Genomic DNA, 22,485 nt, shown 5'->3' with positions numbered 1-22,485 from the left:
TGCATAAAGGGTTTTGAGCTTAGTACCTCCTCTAAAATTCAAACATTTTAATTTTTCTGTGCTAAATTGTTGTATCTGGTTGTTGAGAGCCTCAGAACATCAGATCTGGGAGCGGAGTCGAACTCACACTCCGTAGATCTGATAGATATGCCATTTACGTACATAGATCTGTAATTAATTTTAGTTTTTTTACTTTGGTTTTCAGGGTTTTAGTGTTTTTTTGGGTCATTGTGTATATTGTTTGGGTGTTTTTTGTTGTATTGCAGCTACAGATCTGAAGCTGAAAGTTGTGCAGAGTCCAGATCTAGGCCCTGGAGGGTAAGATCTGGATTTCTAGTTTTCATTAGCATCATTTTTTGCAGGGAATTTATTTCTTTCCAGTTCTGGAAAATTTTGTGAGGGTTTCATTAGGCAAATCTAAAGCAAAAGGATTTAAAATCTTAATTAAGATTTTTGGGAAAAAAATTTATATTAAAAGGGGTTTCTTGGCTACCATTTTGCAGATTTGTTTGGGTTCAGTTTTCAAATTTCGAATTTTTTTTAGGGACACTCTCAGACTACCCTCTGTTATATGCATTTTCCATCTGCATTGAAAAGGCCTCTCACGCATCCATTCCTCACCACAGCAAACCATTCCCCCAACGCTGCCTTACATCGCCATCCGTTTGTTGCATTCTTAAACTCCTCAACGCTACCCAGCTGCTCCCTTTCCCTGCGTTTTTGGCCGCCTCCATCCACTGCTCCATCACGCAGCTTTCGATTCTGCTCGTCGTTTCTCCCTAACCCCTCAATCTAACTCCACGCAGCCTTCACCCTCATCTCCCCACGCTGCCAGAGCATCTGTCCAGCTCTCCTCGAATCATCCAAACACTGCCATGAACTGCTACGCACAACCTTCATCCTCTCTCCGCAGCCATTTCCGCACGTCCCTCTCTCTCTTGCTGCCATCTCTGTTTTGCTGACCAAACCCTCCATCTGCATGTTGTTCCCCACTGCCAAGTTGCGTCTGCTGCTCATCTCCCTTCCGTGGCTCCCGTGAGCTACCCTTCCTTTGCTCTTTGAGTGTTTACCTGCAAATCCAAACACAAAGCAGCATTTCGATGTTTCTTTTTTTTATATGTATAGTCATATGATCAAATTAGTTTCTTTACGGTGTTAGTGTTTGTGTATAGTTAGACTTAGGGTTAGGTTGGGTTTAAACTTTAGATAGATTTTGATTTTGGCTTGTATGCTTAATTTAGTCAGCTCATTCGATTTTGTTTTATTTTGTGTATATATTTAGGTTAGCCGCATTACCCTTTTCTTCACTCATATATTCGTTAGCTCTCATTTTTATTTAGCTGGCATATGATTTGTTCTCTTTTAGTTTCATTCGATTTACTTTCTTTTTTATTTCATTTAAAAATGAAAATCTAAAACATTAAAAAAAAACTTTAAAAATTCTAAAATCCTAAAAATTAAAAATTTTAAAAAAATCCTAAAAACATTAAGAAAAATTAATCTAAAAAATATAAAATTTCAAAAGTCTAAAAACATCTAAAATATTTAAAATCCAAAAACATTTAAAAAATATAAAATTAAAAAACTTTAAATCATAAATCTAAATTTGATGACTAAGGATTTAAAATAAAATTCAGGGTTTTTTTTTGCTTAAACTCTAGAATTTTTAATGTGGCCTATGGCCCATTGAAAATTTTGATTTTTTAACCCTTCGATTAAATTAAATTCCTAAGGAATAATTAAAAAAATTTAACCTAAAGTTCCTTAGTGTCATTTGGTCATTAAATGCAATAATTTTTATGATTTTCCTATGGTCAAGGTGCGATAAATGTGTTAAATCATATTGACAGTTGGAGAAAATTACTTAATTCTAGATTTTGGATCATTAACAATAATTATTTTAAATCTAGAATATCTTGTGTGATGCAATGTTCGGCACTTTTATGAATTATTATGATTGCCACTTTTCGTCACATATTGAAAATCATTCTGGATAGCTTGTTTTATTGAGGGTTAATTCATATATCAAAGGCACTGGTCCATAATTGTTTCTATCTTGCGGTCGTGTCTTGTTTATGTTGCCGTTTAATCTATCAATCTGATTTAATCATTGGAATTCATCAAGTTGTCCATCATTAAAATCTCCTAGAGCCCGTGATCCGCAGGCTTTCTCATCCATTTACCTTAGGGACTACATCTGTTGACACTAAACTTGCTAAGCATGCAAATTCTTTTTCTAATCTAGAAGATAATTTGGAGACATCTTGAGTTTTCATCTTTGTGTTATTTTTCTAACTATCTCTGACGTTGTCCTGCCTCACCAACTGCTATAGGGAAAATTGTGTCTTCTCGTGAAGACTGCTCTGCAAGGAAAAATATGTTGCAGGTTCTGCCTCTCGAAGTTTTCGAACTGAAAATCGAATATCTCTGTCGACTCTCTTGGAGAAATTGATTTCTCCTCAGACTTCGCCCTTCAGGCCTTCGAACTGTGCTACCTCCTGGGGTTTCTAATTCCTGCCTCTACAGAAATTTCGAACTCCCTCTTTCTTTCTCCCTCTCAGCTCTTCTGTTCACGGTCTGTGCTCTGATACCATGTGAAAATTTATAAATAGAAATCCAACTGCAGTGATTAATATTGTTTTTTCTACTTATTAACTCAAAAATAAGTTATTCACTGTGTTTCTACAGCAAATATCGAAATAATTTCTACTGCAGCCTTCACAATTAAAATACTACGGAAAGTGAATGTAAAGAAAAAAACTAGCACAAGTATAACCACAATGACAATTATTTTTGGACAATTGTCCCTGGAAAAACACAATGAGGGAAAACTGGTGCAACAGATGAGCCTTTCTTTATTATTCTTCAAGAAAAATCTCATCTACAAGATACAACCAGTAGAATAGAAGAGGATTCTCTGTGATAAATTTTACAGACACTTCTCGATGAGTTTCTGATCCAGGAGAGGCCCTGTTGCCCCCTCTGCGTCTCACTACATCATCCCCTGCATGAGAACTGCGCAGTCCCAGCGTCACACTGTCTCTGCGTTGTCCCTCCTCTATGCTACAGCCTCTGTGTTGTCCTCCTTCTGCTCTGCATCTTTTGCTCCTGACCTTCAGACTCATGCTGATACCCTCTCTCTCCTTCTCACCTGCAACTCTCCCTCTTATTCGATTTTTTCTTGTCGAACTTCGACCAGTGAGAAAATCGATCTTACTCGCGTAACTGAGTATTTGCCTCTGGTGTGTTTTCCAAATGCCCCTTGATGTCCTTCTTATAATACCAGTTGAGAACCAACGGCCCAAATTAGATTCTAATCAATGGCTCAGATCATTTGGACTCTATCTTCGTCTTCTAGAAGTTATACCTACAGTTTAGATTAATACCCATTAATTATTTTTGTTGAATTTTCTAAGTCTATCCATTAGAAAATTAATTTGTATTCTGTTGGTTTATTTCTTCTACTTGTAAATTCTGAACAAGTTATTTAAAACATTTAAATACCGAAATAAAAACAATACAGTCACAACATCTACAGATCATCTGCTAAAAGAAAACAAACACACAAGTGACACCGTTATTTTTAGACAAATGTCCCTGGAAAAATCCAATGTGGGAAAATCGGTGTAGCTATACTGAGGGTTTATTATTATGCAGTATTTCCCTGAGTGCAACTGGGTGCCAAACTGACTCACCCGATAGAGAAAAATAATTGGCAGTAATACCTCTCTATTCAGAAACAAGTATTCAGAAAACCTGTCCCACCAAACCCTCTCCAGTGACTCTGAAGCACTGCGTTGTACCTTCTGGCCTCTGCGTCAGTGCTTCGAAGCATTGCACAACCTCTGGGACCCTCTGCGTCACTCCAGCTACTCTCTGCATGGATGATGCAGTCCCTCTGGCATCTGCGTTGTCTCCACTAGGCTCTGCATGGCCTTCTCTGGCTACCGCTTCTCGCTCTGCCTCTGCACTGGTCTCTCGGCACTATCTATGCCTCTTTGTTCATTACTCACTGCCCTTCGTTGTTGATCACTGATTCGACTTTTACTTAGCGACCCCGCTCTAGCAAATCAAATGAATGATCACTCTAGTGTGTTCTCCAACTAACTCTCAAGCCTCCTTTTATACTTTTCTTGTTGGTCCTTCAACGGCTGAGATTAAGTCTCTAATCAATGGCTAAGATTAGATTTGGCTTGATCCATGATTTTTGGAACCTTCTAACCCAGTTTTATATTAATGCCCATTAATATTTTATTTTTCCTAAGTTTAGACTTAGGAACTCCATTAAAAATAATAATTATTTTAACATCTCCCAAACAGGGTACAATCTGTCCAAACCACTTCTAGGTCTTGGAGATCTCATGTGCTTTAGCCTCTCCACCAATTTTCATGGCTAGAGCTCATCCGATGCTACCCCAAAAGAACACTCCCTCTTAGCGAGGATTGTGCTCTAGTAATACTCTTCACTGAGCATCACTCTGATTATCTAGCACCGGTACATGTGCTGATGCTAGGCCTCCCTGCCCAACATCCTCTGCACTGTTGCATCCTGTACTACTGCCCATGGCCCTGCCACTGCCACTGCTGTGTCCGACGACAGCTCCCTCTACGTTCGTGTTGCTGTTGGTCCATCCTCCCAACACTGCATCTGTAGTATATCCCCCTCTCATCATGCCACTGCACTGCGACTCAGTCACTGAGAAGTAAGTAACTGATCCACCCAACTTCTGACATCCCTGTCAAGCTAGAAACACTCCCGATGCTAAAGCTTCCTCTGCCGCTAACAAGTGCTCTCTCTACTTACCTCTGCGTTGTTGCAACAACTCCTTGCATGTCGCACCGTTGCACAACTCTCTGTTCCATCCTGCACCGTTGCAACACTCCTGTGCCTCCCGCATTATTGCAACCTGCTAGCCTCGCGCTGTCTGGGGACTCCTGCACTGTAGCACTCTCTGTTGCTTCATATGCATCCATCTCTACCGATATCCGCCAATCTTACTACTCCTCTTCGAGGCTCCCGTAGCAAGGTATAATCCAGGAGGTTGGGTACCTCAAGGATCCTACCCCTCATCGCCTGTAGTCCTCCTGACTATAGCTCAATGTCTCCCCACCTCTTCTCTAGAGGTACATGAGCACTATGAAAATTCTATCACTGCAACCTATGATTTACTTTGCCTACTTATTTTCAATAAGTTATTTATGAAATTCCTTCAATAAACATTAAAATAAATTCTGTTACAAATATCACACCATAATACAGAAACAAACACATGCACAAAAATCAACACATCGACACAGATATTTTGGACAATAGTCCCCAGAAAAACCCAATGTGGGAAAACCGATGCAGCAAGGGAGGATTTTATTATTCAGCAATTCTGCAGTACAACCAGGTGCCACACTAGCTTACCCAACAAAGAGAAAAAAATTTCCAACACTTCTCCCAGTGCCAGCGTCAGCCTGGCTAACCTCTGCGTAGCTCCCAAACACTCTACGTCAGCCCTGGGCCTCTTTGCGTCACCCACGCAGGCCCTCTAGTGACTACGCAGTCTCTTGTTGCCTCAGCGTCTGCCTCTCCTGCCTCTGCGCTGGTCTTCTGTTGCTGATCCTGACTCTCTACTTTGTACTTGTTACCTCCTGCTGCTCTCCAGACCACTAGTTCGAATTTCTCAACTAACCCCACCCCAGAAATCGAACTGACTGGTCTCCCTCAGTGTGTTCTCCAACTGATCCTCAAGCCTCTTCTTATACTTTTCTTGTTGGTCCATCAACAGTCAAGATTAAATCCCTAATCAACGGCTAGGATTAGATCTGGCCTGATGCATGACTTTTGGACCATTTTAACTCAATTTTATATTAATTCACATTAGTATTTTATTTTTCCCTAAATTTAGACTTAGGGACTTCATTAAAAATATTAATTATTTTAATATCTTCCAAACTAGTTAGATTCTACCCAAACCATTTATGGGTCTTGGAGATCTCATGTGCTTTAACCTCTCCACCAATTTTCGTGGCTAGAGCACATTCGATGCTACCCCAAATCAACACTCCCTCTTAGCGAGGACTGTGCTCTAGTAATACTCCTCACTGAGTATCACCCTGATCATCCGGCATCGGTCCCTGTGCTGATGCTAGGCCTCCCTGCCCAACATCCTCTGCACTGATGCATCTTGTACTGCTGCCCATGGCTCTGCTACTGCCACTGTTGCATCTGTACGACAGCTCCCTCTACATTCGTGTTGTTGTTGGTCCTTTTCTCCCCACACTGCATCCGCACTGCAACTCCCTCTGCATTCGTGCTGTTATCACCCCCATTTTTGCTACTGAAATGGATTCTTTATCATCCCCATCTTTTCCCTTAAGTAATCAAACTTTGTCCTACCAAGGGCCTTGGTGAGGATGTCCACCACCTGTTCTCCTATAGGACTGTAGCTCAACTATACAACTCGTTGGACATAGTCCCTGATAAAGTGACATTGGATATCAATATGATTTGACCAATCATGAAACATTGGATTCTCAAAGAGCTTGATGCAACTCTGATTATCGCACATGATCCTGATCACCTCAATTTTCCTTCTAAATAGGTTCACAAGCAGTTTTCTAAGCCATATGGCCTCACACGAAGCTGTGCTCGCCGCCATATATTCTGCCTCAGATGAACTCAAAGCTACGGACTTCTGTTTCCTACTACACCAGGAAGTCATTCCTGATCCAATGTTGAAACAGTACCCAGAGGTACTTTTCCGATCCACTGAACTTCCTGCCCAATCTGCATCAATAAATCCACAATCTGATATCCTTACCCCTGGTGCACAAGAGTCCATAATCGATTATTCCCTGTAAATACCTAAGAATGTGTCTGGTTGTTGCCCCTCTTCAGTTCCACCATGAACTGACTGAGGGTGTTGATAGCGTAGCAAATGTTTGGCTTGGTATTGACCAGATACATCAGAGCTGCCTGTATAGGTTGGGATCAATATCCTTGTCTTCTGATGCATCAGACTTCTTCCAGTTGGTGATCATTGGAGTAGCCATGGGTCTACAGTCCTCCATCCTGAATCTTTTCAAGATTTCTGTAGCATGCCTCCCTTGCCCAAGGAAGATCTCTCCCTTCTGTTGCCAAACTTCCAACCCTAGGAAGTAATGCATTAGTCCCAAATCCTTCATGTTGAATTATGTGGCTAGATTCTTCTTGCAGTCCCCAATGAGCCTAGATGATCTTGTCAGAAAGAGATCATCCACATACAATACTAAGATAAGTGGTTCATTCTCTATAACCAGATAGTAGAGATTCAGATCCGCATCACTCTTGACAAATCCCATCTTCTGCAAGTAGCCATCGATTCGACCATACCATGCTCTAGGTGCTTGTTTCAGCCCATACAAGGCTTTCTTCAATCTACATACATGAGACTTCTTCTCATGTGTCTCAAATCCCTCTGGTTGTTCAATGTATACCTCTTCTTCTATTACCCCGTTTAGAAAAGTCGTTTTGACATCCATCTGATGAATCTCCCAACCCATCTGAGCTGCAAGAGATATCACGGTCCTAATAGATGTATACCTGGCTACCGGGGCGAAGGTCTCCTCGTAGTCAATTGCTTCCTTTTGAGCATACCCCTTAACCACAAACTTGGCCTTGTATTTCTCAAAACTATCGTCTGCAGCGTATTTGATCTTGTAGATCCATCTCGAACCTACTATTGATCTGTCTTGAGTCCTTCGCACTACCTCCCAGACATCGTTCACCATTATAGAGTTGTACTCCTCTACCATCGCATCTAGCTAAACCTGATGTTGAGTTGCCTCTTGGAAACTGGCAGGCTCCCCATCCTAAGCTACTAATGCCTGATATCTATCTAGTTGTTTCCGCTCCCTCTTATTGTTTCTTGGCGCACCGATGGAAACTTTTGCATCTCGTAGAATCTGACGAAGTTCCCTGCTAGTTCTTCATCTGACAGCAGGCACCTTTGTTAGCTCCTCCTCATCCTGTGAATCTTCTTGATCCGAGGAAGAATTCTTTACTTCTGTTGGTTGAAGAGGTTTAACCAACGACTCACGAGATTTTTTGAGAGCCCTATCCTCCAAGAACTTTACATCTCGTTGAACCACTACCTTCCTGCTCCCTTGAAGATAGATTCTATATGCCTTAGCGTTCTCGCTATATCCCACTAGATATCCCTTTTCTGCAGTTCGATCCAACTTTTTCCTCTTTTCCTCAGGTATGCAGCGATATGCTAAACTCCCAAATATCTTGAAATGACTGACTTCAGGTGTCTTCCCTGTGAAATTTTTCTCTTAAGTAATCTTGCCCAACGCCCGATAAGGAGTCTTATTCTAAACATAGACTGATGTGTTGCATGCTTCTATCCACAGGGATTTTGGCATATCCTGATCATACATCATGGCCCTAGTTGCTTCTATAATAGTCCTGTTCTTTCTTTATGGTATTCCATTCTGCTCCGGATTGTACATAGTTGTCCACTCTCCTCTGATGCCCTCGTCAGCGCAAAAATCAATGAAGTTCTTATCGACATACTCTCCTCCATTATCTGAGCGCAAAACTTTTATTTTCTTCCCAGTCAAATTCTCCACAGAGCCTTGAACTCTTTGAATTGACAGAAAATTTCATCCTTGGTTTTCAGAAAATAAATCCAAGTTTTCCTTGGATTTATGTAAGGAAATACTCGGCACCACTAAGAGCTTTGGTGGACATAGGTCCACAGATATCTGAGTGTATCAATCCTAGTACACTCTTGGCCCTGTGTTTACTCCTAGGAAATGATGCCTTGGCACACTTTCCTAGAGCACATCCTTTGCATACATCATCTCGTTCCATACTAAGATCCGGAACTCCTGTTACAATGCTCCTGAGAATTCTCAGAGCCCCATGGTGCAAATGTCCCATTCTTTTGTGCCATAGTTCATTCAAGTCCTTGTCTCCAGGACTGCCTATTAGTGCCATTGGTGATTCTAGTTGTAATTTGTACAACCTGTTAGTTTTGATCCCGATCTGCACTTTCCTTTTCCAGCTTGGGTGTTTGACGTATACCTTCTCCTTGATGAAGTAGACGCCATAGCCCTTACCTTAAAGTTGCGACACGGAAAGTAAGTTCATCCCCAATCCTGGTACATGCAGCACATTTGTAGCGCGGAACCGTTCTCCCGATTCTGTTTGAAAAACTATGGTACCCATCCCTACTGGAGTACACTTTGCCTTGTTCCCCATGGTGATTTGAAAGTTCATCCTCTCTTCCCAATACTTTGAGCAACATTCCCTGATTCCCGTCATATACATGCAGCACATTTGTAGCGCAAAACCGTTCTCCCGATTCTGTTTGAAAAACTATGGTACCCATCCCTACTGGAGTACACTTTGCCTTGTTCCCCATGGTGATTTGAAAGTTCATCTTCTCTTCCCAATATTTTGAGCAACATTCCCTGATTCCCGTCATATGCCAAGAGGCTCCATTGTCTATATACCATACTTCTGATGATGCAGAACTCTAATCATACAACCACTTCTTCTTCCATCCTGGAAGCCAACATGGAGAAATCGAAATCTCTTGTGTAATTTTCTGAAAATTTGTGCGAGTCCGCTGACGTGCAACCTCTGCATCATTGTCTCGACCCATAACTGATTTTCCCTTCCTGTCTCTAATTACTCGCTCTGATACCATATGAAAATTCTATCACTGCAACATCTGATTTACTTTGCCTACTTATTTTCAATAAGTTATTTATGAAATTAGTTCAAGAAACATTAAAATAAATTTTGCTACAAATATCACACCATAATATAGAAACAAATACATGCACAAGAATCAACACATCGACACAGATATTTTGTACAATAATCCCCGGAAAAACCCAATGTGGGAAAACCAGTGCAGCAAGGGAGAATTTTATTATTCAACAAATTCTTCTGTACAACCAAGTGCCAAACTGGCTTACCCAACAGAGAGAAAAGATTCTCCAACACTTCTCCCAGTCCCAGCGTCAGCCTGGCTGACCTCTGCGTAGCTCCCAGACACTCTGTGTCAACCCCTGCTTGTCTGCATCAGCCCCTGCTTGTCTGCGTCAGCCCTGGGCCTCTTTGCGTCACCCACACAAGCCCTCTAGTGACTGCGCAGTCTCCTGTTGCCTCAGTGTCTGCCTTTGCACTGGTCTTTTGTTGCTGATCCTAACTCTGCTCCGTACTTGCTGCCTCCTGCTGCTCTCCAGACCACTAGTTCGAATTTCTCAGCTAACCCCGCTCCAGAAATCGAACTGACTGGTCTCCCTCAGTGTGTTCTCCAACTGACCCTCAAGCCTCTTCTTATACTTTTTTTGTTGGTCCATCAACGACCAAGATTAAGTCCCTAATCAATGGTTAAGATTAGATCTAGCTTGATCCATGACTTTTCGACCATTCTAACTCAGTTTTATATTAATTCACATTAATATTTTACTTTCCCTAAGTTTAGACTTAGGGACTTCATTAAAAATATTAATTATTTTAATATCTTCCAAACTGATTAGATTCTACCCAAACCATTTATGGGTCTTGGAGATCTCATGTGCTTTAGCCTCTCCACCAATTTTCGTGGCTAGAGCACATCTGATGCTACCCCAAATCAACAAGCACTCATGCACAATCGTCATCCTCCTCGACTTCTTTCTTTGCCTTCGTTGGCGCTGCCTTAGAGTCAGACGCCTCCCCCTTGTTCTTCTTCCTTGGACACTGGTCCGCATAAAGACCCAGTTCCCCACAATGGAAGCACTTGACCTTGGAAACAGGTATTCAAAAAACTTGTCCCACAAAACCCTCTCCAGCAACTCTGAAGCACTACGCTAGCCCTTCTGGCCTCTGCATCCGCCTCAAACCCCTCTACGTCAACCCTCTGAAGCACTGCGTAGCCTCTAGGACCCTCCGTGTCACTCCAACTGCTCTCTGTGTGGATGACGCAGTCCCTCTGGCCTCTATGTTGTCTCTGTTGGGCTCTACGTGGCCTGCTCTGGCTACTGCTTCTCGCTCTTCGCCTTTGCGCTGGTCTCTCGGAACTGTCTCTACCTCTCTGTCTAGTACTCAGTGCCCCTCGTTGTTGATCACTAATTCGACTTTGCTTAGCAACCCCGCTCTAGCAAATCGAATGATTGATCACTCTGGTGTGTGCTCCAACTAACCCTCAAGCCTCCTCTTTTACTTTTCATGTTGATCCTTCAACGATCGAGATTAAATCTCTAATCAACGGCTAAGACTAGATTGGCTTGATCCATGATTTTTGGAACCTTCTAACCCAGTTTTATATTAATACTCATTAATATTTTATTTTTCCTAAAGTCTAGACTTAGGAACTCCATTAAAAATATTAATTATTTTAATACCTCCCAAACCGGGTACAATCTGTCCAAACCATTTTGGGGTCTTGGAGATCTCATGCACTTTAGCCTCTCCACCAATTTTCATGGCTAGAGCACATCTGATGCTACCCCAAATCAACAATTTTAATTTCCTAAGTTTGGACTTAGGGTCCCATTAAAAATAATTAATTATTTTAAGAAAATTGTCTAAGGGTGGAATTTCTCAAAACGATTTATGGGTATTGTGGAATACATATGTCTAAGCCTCCCTGCAAAATTTGAGACTTAGAGCACATCTGATGCTACCAAAAATCAACAAGAAATTACTTTTACAACTTATCACCACTTCAAGTTACAGTTTCTTATGTCAAATTCAACATGTATGTTGCACACATTATTTGTCAAAACAATCAAGGTGTCAAGTCATGGTCTAGGTCACTTGCAGTCCTAATGTCACTAGACTACCCCTACTCAAAACTGACCCTAAAATGTTTATGAATGGTCCTCTACAAGCTACAGTAGCCCAGACCGAGCTCTAAAAATTGTTTCCTATGTCCTCTTTGCACAGGTTTATCTTTGCTCCTAGATTGGTTTTCTCAAAAACAAAACTTATGTAATAAGCTCTCTTTAATAGATAGTCAAGCATCAAAATAGGCCTGCGGCCTAGCCATGGTCTTACAACCAAGCAAAAATGAGAAACCCTTCCTATACAGAGCCAAAGTTAGTAACTGGTATTTGTTGTAGAAAGTCAAGGGTTAGAAGGATTAGTGCTTTGTCCATACGAATCCAAGCCAAACAAAAAGTACTTGCTAATTAGGAGGCCTCGGTCTAGGCCTATGATGAAAAAGGTCATGAAACAAATCTCATCAAAACAAAAAGGAAACACTGATTTGCACAGGTCCGAAACTTACCTCAGATCCAAAGTGTATAGACTTTTCATCTTCAACAAAGAGAGTGACCAACACTAAAGGTATCCTCCAAGAGGACCACCCAACATATGAGAAAAAACACACCTTAATTTCTGAAAATGCTTCGTTGTTTCTACCTCAGGAGTCGAAGTTCAATTTCAGAGTTATGCTCAAAAGATCATTGTTGAACTTGAGAGTTCAATAGGTCTTCTTTTATAGAGTTGGGTTGGGCTAATGAGGGCTTCTAAGTTAGAAGTTAGAGGATATTTAGGATATTTAGGATCTTTTGAATTTGTTTGACTTTTTAATAAATTATTAGTAATACATTACCTTACATCCTAAGAAAGAACCACTATTTAATATTTTTCTAGAAAAAAATTTAATTCCATTAAAATTTTGAAATCAGTGATTGGCTTTAGTACATATGGTCCTACTTGAGTGTGAAGTCAATGATTGGTTTACTACCTTTAGATCTTGGGAGTTATTCAACTTATATGTGGTGAGATTACGGTGAGAATCTTTGTCATATATTGACAACCATTGGTGAATAAGGTGTCATGTCTCTACCCCCTGGGTTTTATCCCACAAAACTGGGTCTTCAATTTTAAACTCAATTTTCTCTCAAACCAGAAAGAACCACGAGGCATACCATATATCAACGAAAACATCTTTTCAAGGAGAATCTAATGACATAGATCTCTAACCCAAACTCAATGATTTGACCTACCAAAAACACTCAACAAAGTCGGGGTACATCCTCTATCCAGGGAACCCAAACCCTAGGACTTGGGTTTTCAGCCATCCAACGATATAGTTGCTATCTTGATTTAATCCGACAATTACTAAGAAGTGTTCATTAACCATTTCACATCAAGTGTTTTTAGTCAAAGTCAAACCCAATCAATTCCATGGGTTGACATCAATGACAACACCATCCAACATTTGACTGGGTTTTCCCCTATAGAGGGGTTTTAGCCCTGGCTGAGGCTAAAATGCCTAGATCTGGTGTCGTTGATCTTCATGTTTCTGATTTGATTATTGCTTGATGAAACAAAGATAAAAGAACACAGAGAGGATAATATGTTCACAAGAATATCACAAGTAATTATCAATATAAGAGAATCTTTCTGCCCTTTTGATTTTCTAACAATATTGACACAAAAATTTTGTTCCACTGCTATGTACTCTGCTACTTAGACTGTTGACATGTACGTGGTCAACAATACCAACGCACAAATACACCAGCGCACATTCAAATGCACCATAACTCTAGCATTCAATATACCTTTCAATGTAGCATAAACCGACCAATTCAACACAGGATATTGACACAAAATACACACTGGATCAATTGCAGAGAATCAACATGCAAGGAGGAGATAGAGCATTCAAGATTCAGCAAACAGATCATTGCCACAGGTTCACGAGACAGAGTTTTAATTAGTGAATCGACCAGAGGGGCAGAGGATAATGGCAGATAATAGCAGGAGTTACACGCTAAATTGGGAACTATCGCTCTGACACCATGTCAGGCCAAGTTTGAGTAACTCCACGAATTGTTGTTTGCATTAAGAAAATCATGAATATATACAAGGAGTGGGACTCGGGAGACTATTGGAATTCATATTCTAATGTCTCTTCGTCTTCCCTAATTTCTTATTTACATTATTTACAATTTCTTAATCCCTAAAGATTAGGCATCAACATATATCATTCTAAGTAATTACTAGATGCAGATATTCACATTTGTCTAATTAGCACTAGAAAATCAACAGTTTGAACAGTGTTGACTTGCTAAATATTGACCCAAGTTTGACTAGTATTTTGACTTGGATTATTGGCATAGATTTCTAGAAAAAATTAGTCATTTTGTAAACCTTACTGAAGAATAATTTCTCTCAAAGAAAAGTTGTTGGGTTTTTCTCCCAAGGTTGGGTTTCCCAGGGTTAAATTTGTTGTCCCTATTGTGCATGGTTGTCTTTCTATGATCTTTATTGTTTTTGTTGCATTTACAATAGAGATTTTCTGAATTGTCATTATTCAAGGATAGTAGTGGAATATATACTGGTTGGAAATCATTAGGAAGTAATTATCTGGCAGAAAATCGTATTCTATTGCACATATTGTAGAAAATTCAACAATCTCAATCATCAATCTCAAGCAATGTAATCTCAACCATTAATCACCTTGGAGACTAGGGTTAGGGAATCAATAACTCAAGATTATAAAAGTAAGGATAGGCCAAGGGAGAAGACACGACACACAAGGGCACAAGGCATTGAGAGAAGCATCTTAGTGATTGAGTCAAAAAGAGCTTCCACTCAAGTGTGCCGGATCTGAGGAAAATGCTAGGGTGCAGCCAGGAGATCTAGATCAGCTAAGACTAGGGCTTGATCAATTGGATCAGATCCAGATTTTTCGTATGTATTTCGGTTAGTTTGGGCCATTTTCCAGTGAGGGAACCTAAGTAGGTTTTGATCATTATTAATGAAGAGCTGAAATGATGGCATAGAAAATTTGTGTAATGTGTGATTGAGATTGGTTGTGCTTCTGCTGAATATTCTTGTTATGTTAAACAATGGTGATATATTATTGCTGCAGCATCATTTATTAATAGTAATGTTTCATATTTTCTCCATCAGTTTATTTCACTTGTATATGTGTGCATTACAAAAATTAACAGGCACATAACACAATAATCTGCACCAGAAACAGTTGCAAGAAATCCCCTGGAAGTCAATACTTACGAAGCACGAAAGTCCACTCCTGTTGGCCTGGGTAGCTGTAAAAATCTGCGTGTGTGCAAATCTGTTGCAAATACCATCTGAATTGACAAGCAAATACTAAACAACTTAGACGCATACCCCAGAAGTAAATGCAAATAGTAAAGTCTTTAGGTAGAGTAGTAAGAAAAAATTTGATTTCAGATCCAAGTTACAGCCAAAGTTCAAAGGCCAACACGATGTCAACCAACCATTCTCTCTTAACATTGGTGATGACAGTTTCATTGAATAGCTTATCTCTCTTGCAAGGTACATGAAAATTCCAACTATACAGCATTGAGATAAAGTTCACCAATGAAACAACATTCAGCACAATTAAACCTCTTCTTCAAGACATACATCTTTACTTAAATAAATAATGACATAAATTCCTTGAAAGAGCAAATATCAAAAGAAGAAAGAATACTTAAATGTCTCAGCTTATTAGAAACTAGGGGTATTATCTTCAATATGGTTTCAAGCTTCATATCTAACCACTTGAAAGCCTCTGAGTAAAAATTCCCTTCCCAGGATAACTGAAAATTGCAGTGCCCATATTCCCCTTGCTATGGTATCTCCGCATAAAACACAGTGGGCAGAATACAATCTTAACTGTCTAATATACTTACAGCAAGAAATTGAAACAGTCCTGGCTGCTGTGGCTTTAAATAGATGCCTCCAGTTATGTGTGAAGCCTACATATAAATAAAGTAAGCATTACGTTCAACATTAAGTAAATAAGAAAAGCTCCATTAAAGGGGCATATCTGAGGCCATTAACAGTGCACTTTAAGAAGATGGGAAGAATGGGTTTTTCAACAAAGGTAGCGCGTAGACCTGCTGCAAGAAGGCAGAGTGTTGACTTCCCACAATACAAGAATCTATTGGAACCTGCAGGAGAGAAGTGTCATTTGGACCTTACTAGCTGAACAGTTAGAAAATGTTAAATATCAAATGTAAGACAGATAGACAACATATATGCCAATCTAACAGCCGTATCAAGAGAAGCAAGCAGCTCATGGTGAAGGACACAGTTAGTACCTACTTGGACATACTTCATTTGCCTTCATAAAGTAATATGATCAAAAACTAGGAAGAGGCCTTCAACCAGAGATCTATCTTCTCTTTAATCTTGGAAAATACATATATCTACTTACACTTCACAATATACAAGAGAGTCTGAGATTGAGGATATAGAGGATTTATCAAAATGAATTATGCAAAATTTACGGCACTCAATGCTCTAAGAATTAGAAGAAAAATAACACAAATAACTAAAATGCCCTAGAAGCTGGCTTGTTGAAAGGTGTTGTGTCAAGGGCCCAAAATAAAATACGTAAAACAAAGATGACCATTTCATTGGGTCCGATGGGTCCATCAAGGTTAGTTGGCCCATATAAGTAAAATTTCAATATAATGTGTCATTAAGTCCATTTTCTGTGGTCAGTCATTTTGTTAGCTACCAATAATAATATTTTATTGTGTATGTAGGCATGTCAGCTATGATTTATGGTTAGGATTATGTCAGTCAATTTACTACCATAAACAGATGTTTTTTCTTTCATTGTCATGTATCACTGAAAATTGTTTCCCTTGTACTTCCTGGATTTTCAAGTTATTAGGGCATTTGTATAACTATCGGGGTGGCAGAGTGCCTCTCTGTTATGAATAAATATATAGAAAATAATGTAAATGATAAGAATCATAAATAATGAATAGTTAATTAGTAATTAGGTTGAAGAGTCATGTCTAAATGAGACATAACTCTCCATGAAGAGACACCTGCTTGGTATATAAGAAATCCTCTCATTCTCATTGTATCAATCATTCTTATTCACACATTTTAGTATATAATATTTGTATCTTCATGGATATCTTTATATTCCAAGTCTTCTGGAGTAATTAATCTAAAGAAAGAACTTTGTTCGCTTCATTTGGTATCAAAGCAGTCGATCCTTTGGCTGCTTCACCGCTGCACAAAGCCACGCTCTTTGATCCAGGCCCTTGGCCATCGACTCTTCGTCAACTTTATTGCTGTTGCAATTCAAGCGTTTCGCTACAATTGGAGTTTCTCCATTTCACCATTCGTCATTTAGGCTTTTGGCCATAAAATAAATTAAAAAGAACGAAAGGAAAAAATAAAGAAAATTCAAAAAAATAAAAATAAAGAAACAAAAGATAATTTAAAATAAAAAAGAAAATAAATTAAGAAATAAAAAAGTCAAAATAAGAAAAGATTATATATAAAAGAAAAATAATAAAAAAAATCTATATATATAAAATAGAAAAAATAAATAAAAGCTATATTATAAAAACTTAAAACCTATTATTATTAAAAAACAAAAAAAAAAAACAAAACACAGCAAATCCGTTGTCTTCGCAAGAAGCACCACCCGCACAACTCTTTGTAGCACATTCGTCGTTGCTCCTATACAATACAGACGCCGCAACCCACTGCACAACAGCACTGGTCAACGACGTTGTTCTCCGACCATTCCTTGCAGCCATCCACTCTCGGCGCTTGTTCGCTTCATTTGCAGTCATACGGTGGCCCAACGAAGTCAAACAACTTGTCGTAGTTGTCCGCGTCTATATGTACATCCAATTAATTATTATATTGTACATACATATTTAAAAGAGAATAAAAATAAAAAAACCACCATACATACCAAAATTATGAATTTAAGCCACTGTTATTAGAGTTTACTAAGGAACTTGTTGAAAGAAATATTTTTGTGAGTCGGTTCACACTGTTTGGAAGTCCTCACCAGCCATACTATCACCACAGTGGTAAACATTGTTGGAACACATCGCTATATTCATACAGTTCATAGCTAAGACTATTGAAAACAAGTTTGGGTCCTGCTACTGCTGAATTTCCTCTGTGCTTCTATCCATATACAACCACTGCTCGATTTTTGCAGTTGTGTTATTTTCATTGGACACTATCATCCCTGTCAGTACTACATTGTGACGTAATTGACTAGGATGTAGTGAGTGAAAATTAGGGCACTACCAACTAGTATACCAAAACCCAACAATCGTATTGCACAAATCGTAACTAAAGTGCAGTCTTAAGAAGAAGTACCGCTGAAGGATAGGGCATAACGACACTCCTAAGACACGACCTTCCAGAAATAAAATATAATTATATTCGTTGGTTCACAAGAGTAGCAAATAAATTATTTCTTGGAACCATAGATATAATAAGAGGGTATAGTATATTTAATTATAACAAACTAATTTATCATTATTATTAAAAAGATTAAAACTAAAAGGGACATTTTAAAAGTTCATGTTGATTAAAAGATAATTAACTTCCAAGGTACAAAGTTACAAAATAAAAAGGGGATTATTACTCTTACAGAAATTGAAAGAGAGAGAGATATTATTACCAAAACGGAAAGATATTATATCAAAGATAATAAAGGAAAATGAAATAAATTAAATGTTTTGATAGGGTTGTTTTTAAAATCCTGGATTATTACTTTTATAGAAATTAAAAAAGAGAGAGATATTATTACCAAAAGGGAAAGATATTATATCAAAGACAATAAAGGAAAAAGAAATAAATTAAAAGTTTCGAAGGGGTTATTTTTTAAAACCCTAAGTTCATTCCAAAGAAGCAAAATGAAAGGAAGATTCTCCTATAAAAGTATTCCAATTTTAAATTTTAAACTATTTACATTAAAAGGGTGTATCCAAAGGAAAGAGATTAATATCACCATTAATCCAAACATTAAATATAATTACATTAATATTAATTTGGCAAATCAACTATTAATTCTAGAGCCAAATATAGGCGAACGAGAAGGTTTTTTTTTTGCCACAAAAGAATATGAAATTAATTATTTACAAGTGAAAATTGAACATTATGAGTACATATCTCAATTCTGTGTCCTAACTATGCTCAACAAAGAGTTTGACATAATTCTCGGTCGACCTTGGTTCAAGGAATTAGGTACATTCATTCTAAACATAGAAAACAAATTCTTGATGTTCCCTTACAAGAAGAAGATGGTCACGTTCCAAGACATGACAACAAAATCAAGACTGATAATGCCTTCAATGAAGGAACTTAAGGATAATTCGAAACTAATGTTTCAAGAGAATCTAGAAACAATATCAAAGAAGCAAAAAGAGCTTGAAGAAGTCATATCCAACAAAAATAAGGAAAATTCATGTTTGAAAGAGCATAATCAAAAGCTACTTACACAAGTAAGAAAATGTAAAGCTAAGAAACACCAATGGTGGCCTGGGTGCAGGCAATATGGACAAGAGGTTGAAACCTGATATAATTTCTTCTAACTCTAGTTGAATTTCTCCTTCCTTTTCAACAGGTGTATCAGTGATTTATTGTTAGACTAACTGCTTCATGAGTTTTTCCTTTGATCACCCCAACCCTTCTTATCGGGCGCAAATCATATCATGGCCTGTTTTCCTCGTTCCATACTATAATTCCATAGGAATTATAATAATATACTAGCGTTGCTTTTTAATGATGAAACTGCGTTTTAAATGCAAAATACACAGTCGGCAAGCTTCTGTTCCAAAGGAACTGAATAACACTATCGACGCTTTTAAAACCACTATAGTGTTAATTCCAAAGAATTACACTATCGGCGCAAGACTTCAAAGAAAAGCGTTATACCCAGATAACACTATCGGCAGTTACAATCGGCCCTTCCAACACTCCTTCCTTCGATGCGATAACACGTAGTGTTATCGGAGATCGCAATCGGCGACTCCAATATTCTAAAGGCTTGGCTCTTCTCGCTCCGATCTTGTGATGCGACAAGTCTTGCGGACCTGATAACCTATCCACCTTGCGTTATAGCATTTCGAGTCCGAGCTCGTGGAGTTTCGGGCTTCGACGGTTCCAAAGGTCCTTCCCGCTCCCCTGTGGTTCTGCAATGCGATAATGATTCGGACCCGATATGGTATGAACCAGATTTAATAAAATCTCAGGTCCAGAACTTTGTTCAGCAAAGTAATTACATGGGTTTTCCTGTGTAAAACAGAGTTTCCGCTTGGAAGCTCAACAATGCTTATAATGGAAATAAGGCGTTCCAATACAAGGGAAAAACACGTTAATAAGTTTAAAGCGAATATTAATAGGGAAAACAGACCCGCATCACCATTAACAAGGTTCAGAAGTAAAGAACCGCAACTAATTATACATGCAATTACCAATTAACAGAGAATCATCCCATCAGACGCACAGAGAGAGTTTTCAATATGACAATGTCTCCGAGATCAACTAACACAGAGAAGTCATGTTATTTCCTTTGGAAAATAATAGATAAAGCCCTCTCGATCCTTATCCCTTTACAAAAGCTTGCCCATTACATAAAGCGATTAAAGCAATTATCCATAAAGCTTACTACAGCTTATCCATAAAGCGATTATTACAACATGATCTTATTCTTGAATTCTATCCTTATCCTAAACTAGCAAACCATGGAAATTGATGGCTAAAGGACCCCACTCCTTTGCCTGTAGATTTTTTTTTAATTTTTGGAATAAGTTTGAAGATTTATTTCCTCCAAGTCGCATGCTCCTGCATCAAACTCCTGTGGACAAAATTCTTCATGGGCTCCTGTCTATGAACTCATCTACAGAACTGCCCAGTTTCTGTAGCATGTCTTCTGTAACCCAAGTAGCTTCAGCGATTGGTTGATCCTTCCATTTTACCAAATACTGGAAGTACTCTCGTCCCCTTGTCTTCTTAAACACCTTCTTGTCCAGAATTCTTTATGGCTGCAATTCCTTTGTTGTGGGTAATTGTTTTACCCAGTCAATCTCTTGGGTCTCTTAATCCTTTTCTGTATCACTTGCAATTTCACCTTCATACTTGTACAAGTCAGCAACATTGAAAATTGGTGATATTCCAACATCAAGGGGTAACTCAATCTCATAGGCATTTGCAGAAAATTTCCTCAATACTCTACACGATCCAATTTTCTTAAACTTCAATTTGTTATACTCCCTCTTTGGAAACCTCTCCTTTCTGAGGTGTGCTAAAACTAGATCTCCAACTTCAAAGTTCACCTCTCTTCTTTTCATGTCTGCTCTAGTTTTGTACTTGATGTTACTATCCTGCAGCGGTTGTTTCACTTGTTCATGTATTGCTTGCATTTCTGAAGCAAAATCTTCTCCCTTTGCACTTCTCATCTCATCTTTTCCCAAGTTTCTTAACTTAGTTACTCCTCTTGGATGTATTCCATAAACAATATGAAATGGACTCTGTCCTATACTCCTATTAGGTGAGTCATTATATGCATACTCAGCTTCTGCCAACACTTGATCCCATTGCTTTGGATGTTCTGCAGTAAGGCTCCTTAAAAGATTTCCCAAACTCCTATTCACAACTTCAGTTTGTCCATCAGTTTGTGGATGATAGGCAGAGCTGAAACTTAGTTTAGTGCCCAACTTCTTCCATAATGTCCTCTAGAAATGTCCAACAAATTTGGAATCCCTGTCTGAAACAATACTTTTAGGCAATCCATGCAATCTTACAACCTCCTTAAAAACAAATTAGCAATGTGAGAAGCATCACTAGTTTTATAACATGGAATAAAGAGTGCCATTTTTGAAAATCTGTCCACTACAACAAAAATTGAATCATTACCTCTTTGAGTCTTTGGTAAGCCCAAAACAAAATCCATACTTACCATATCCCAAGGTCTATCTGGAATTGGTAATGGGATATACAAACCCGTGTTTTGGCGCCTTCCCTTTGCATATTGACAGATTTTGCAAGTTTTCACATAATTTTCCACTTCAAATTTCATTTTCGACCAGAAATAAAATCTGTTTAACTGCTCATAAGTCTTCTCTACACCAAAGTGTCCTGCAAGTCCTCCACTATGTTTCTCTTTGATTAAGTTCTCCCTCATAGAACAGTTTGGTATGCACAGTTGATTTCTCTTAAACGACAGTCCATATTGTAAGAAGTAATCCAACCATTTACTCCTCTCCACCAAAACAAAATTTTTACAAGCTTTAAATGCCTCCTTAAAATCTGGATCTGTCATACAATTCTTTAAGAAAATCAAAACCCAACACTTGGATTTGACTCTCTTAAAGTAATACACTTCTCCTACTTAAAGCATCTGTAACTTTATTTGATTGACCATTTATATGCTTCAAGACAAAATGGAAACTGTTAGATGATCCAAAAATACAATTTTATCATAGGTTATAAAATTAGAATAAAATAATTATTAATTTAAGATATTAAATTAATAATTATTATTCTAGAATGTTTAATTATTTAATGGAGACTTTTAGAATTAGCATATTGTTGTAATTAGATATGACTCTCCAAATGTGTCGTATCTTAGGCTCTATTTTAAGAGATTTGTTAGCTAGTTGGTTTTTATAGCATTTATTGTAAATGGACACTTGTTATTTAATAAGTGATCCATAATTAGAGTTAGTTAGGACATGGAGCTTATAAATAGC

The 22,485-nt window shown here is 38.5% G+C and overlaps 1 protein-coding gene across 1 annotated transcript in view; it reads right to left on the bottom strand.

Moving 5' to 3' along the window:
- Positions 1–22,485, bottom strand: part of LOC149162853 (basal transcription factor complex subunit-like protein) — a 232,251-nt gene that overhangs the window by 53,217 nt on the left and 156,549 nt on the right. Inside the window, exons 7-9 of the mRNA XM_089437412.1 lie at positions 15,856–15,909; positions 15,649–15,714; positions 15,005–15,081 (exon numbers count right to left, since the gene is read on the bottom strand). Of these exons, the coding sequence (XP_089293538.1) occupies positions 15,005–15,081; positions 15,649–15,714; positions 15,856–15,909 (197 nt within the window). The remainder of the gene's footprint in view (positions 1–15,004; positions 15,082–15,648; positions 15,715–15,855; positions 15,910–22,485) is intronic.

This window comes from Pinus tabuliformis, chromosome 5_2 (assembly GCF_031772625.1).
Source record: "Pinus tabuliformis cultivar Carrire ecotype Pingquan chromosome 5_2, CPIR1, whole genome shotgun sequence".
Taxonomy (NCBI): Eukaryota; Viridiplantae; Streptophyta; class Pinopsida; order Pinales; family Pinaceae; genus Pinus; species Pinus tabuliformis.
Note: the sequence above shows the minus strand (reverse complement) of the source record. Positions and strands in the feature narration are given on the sequence as shown.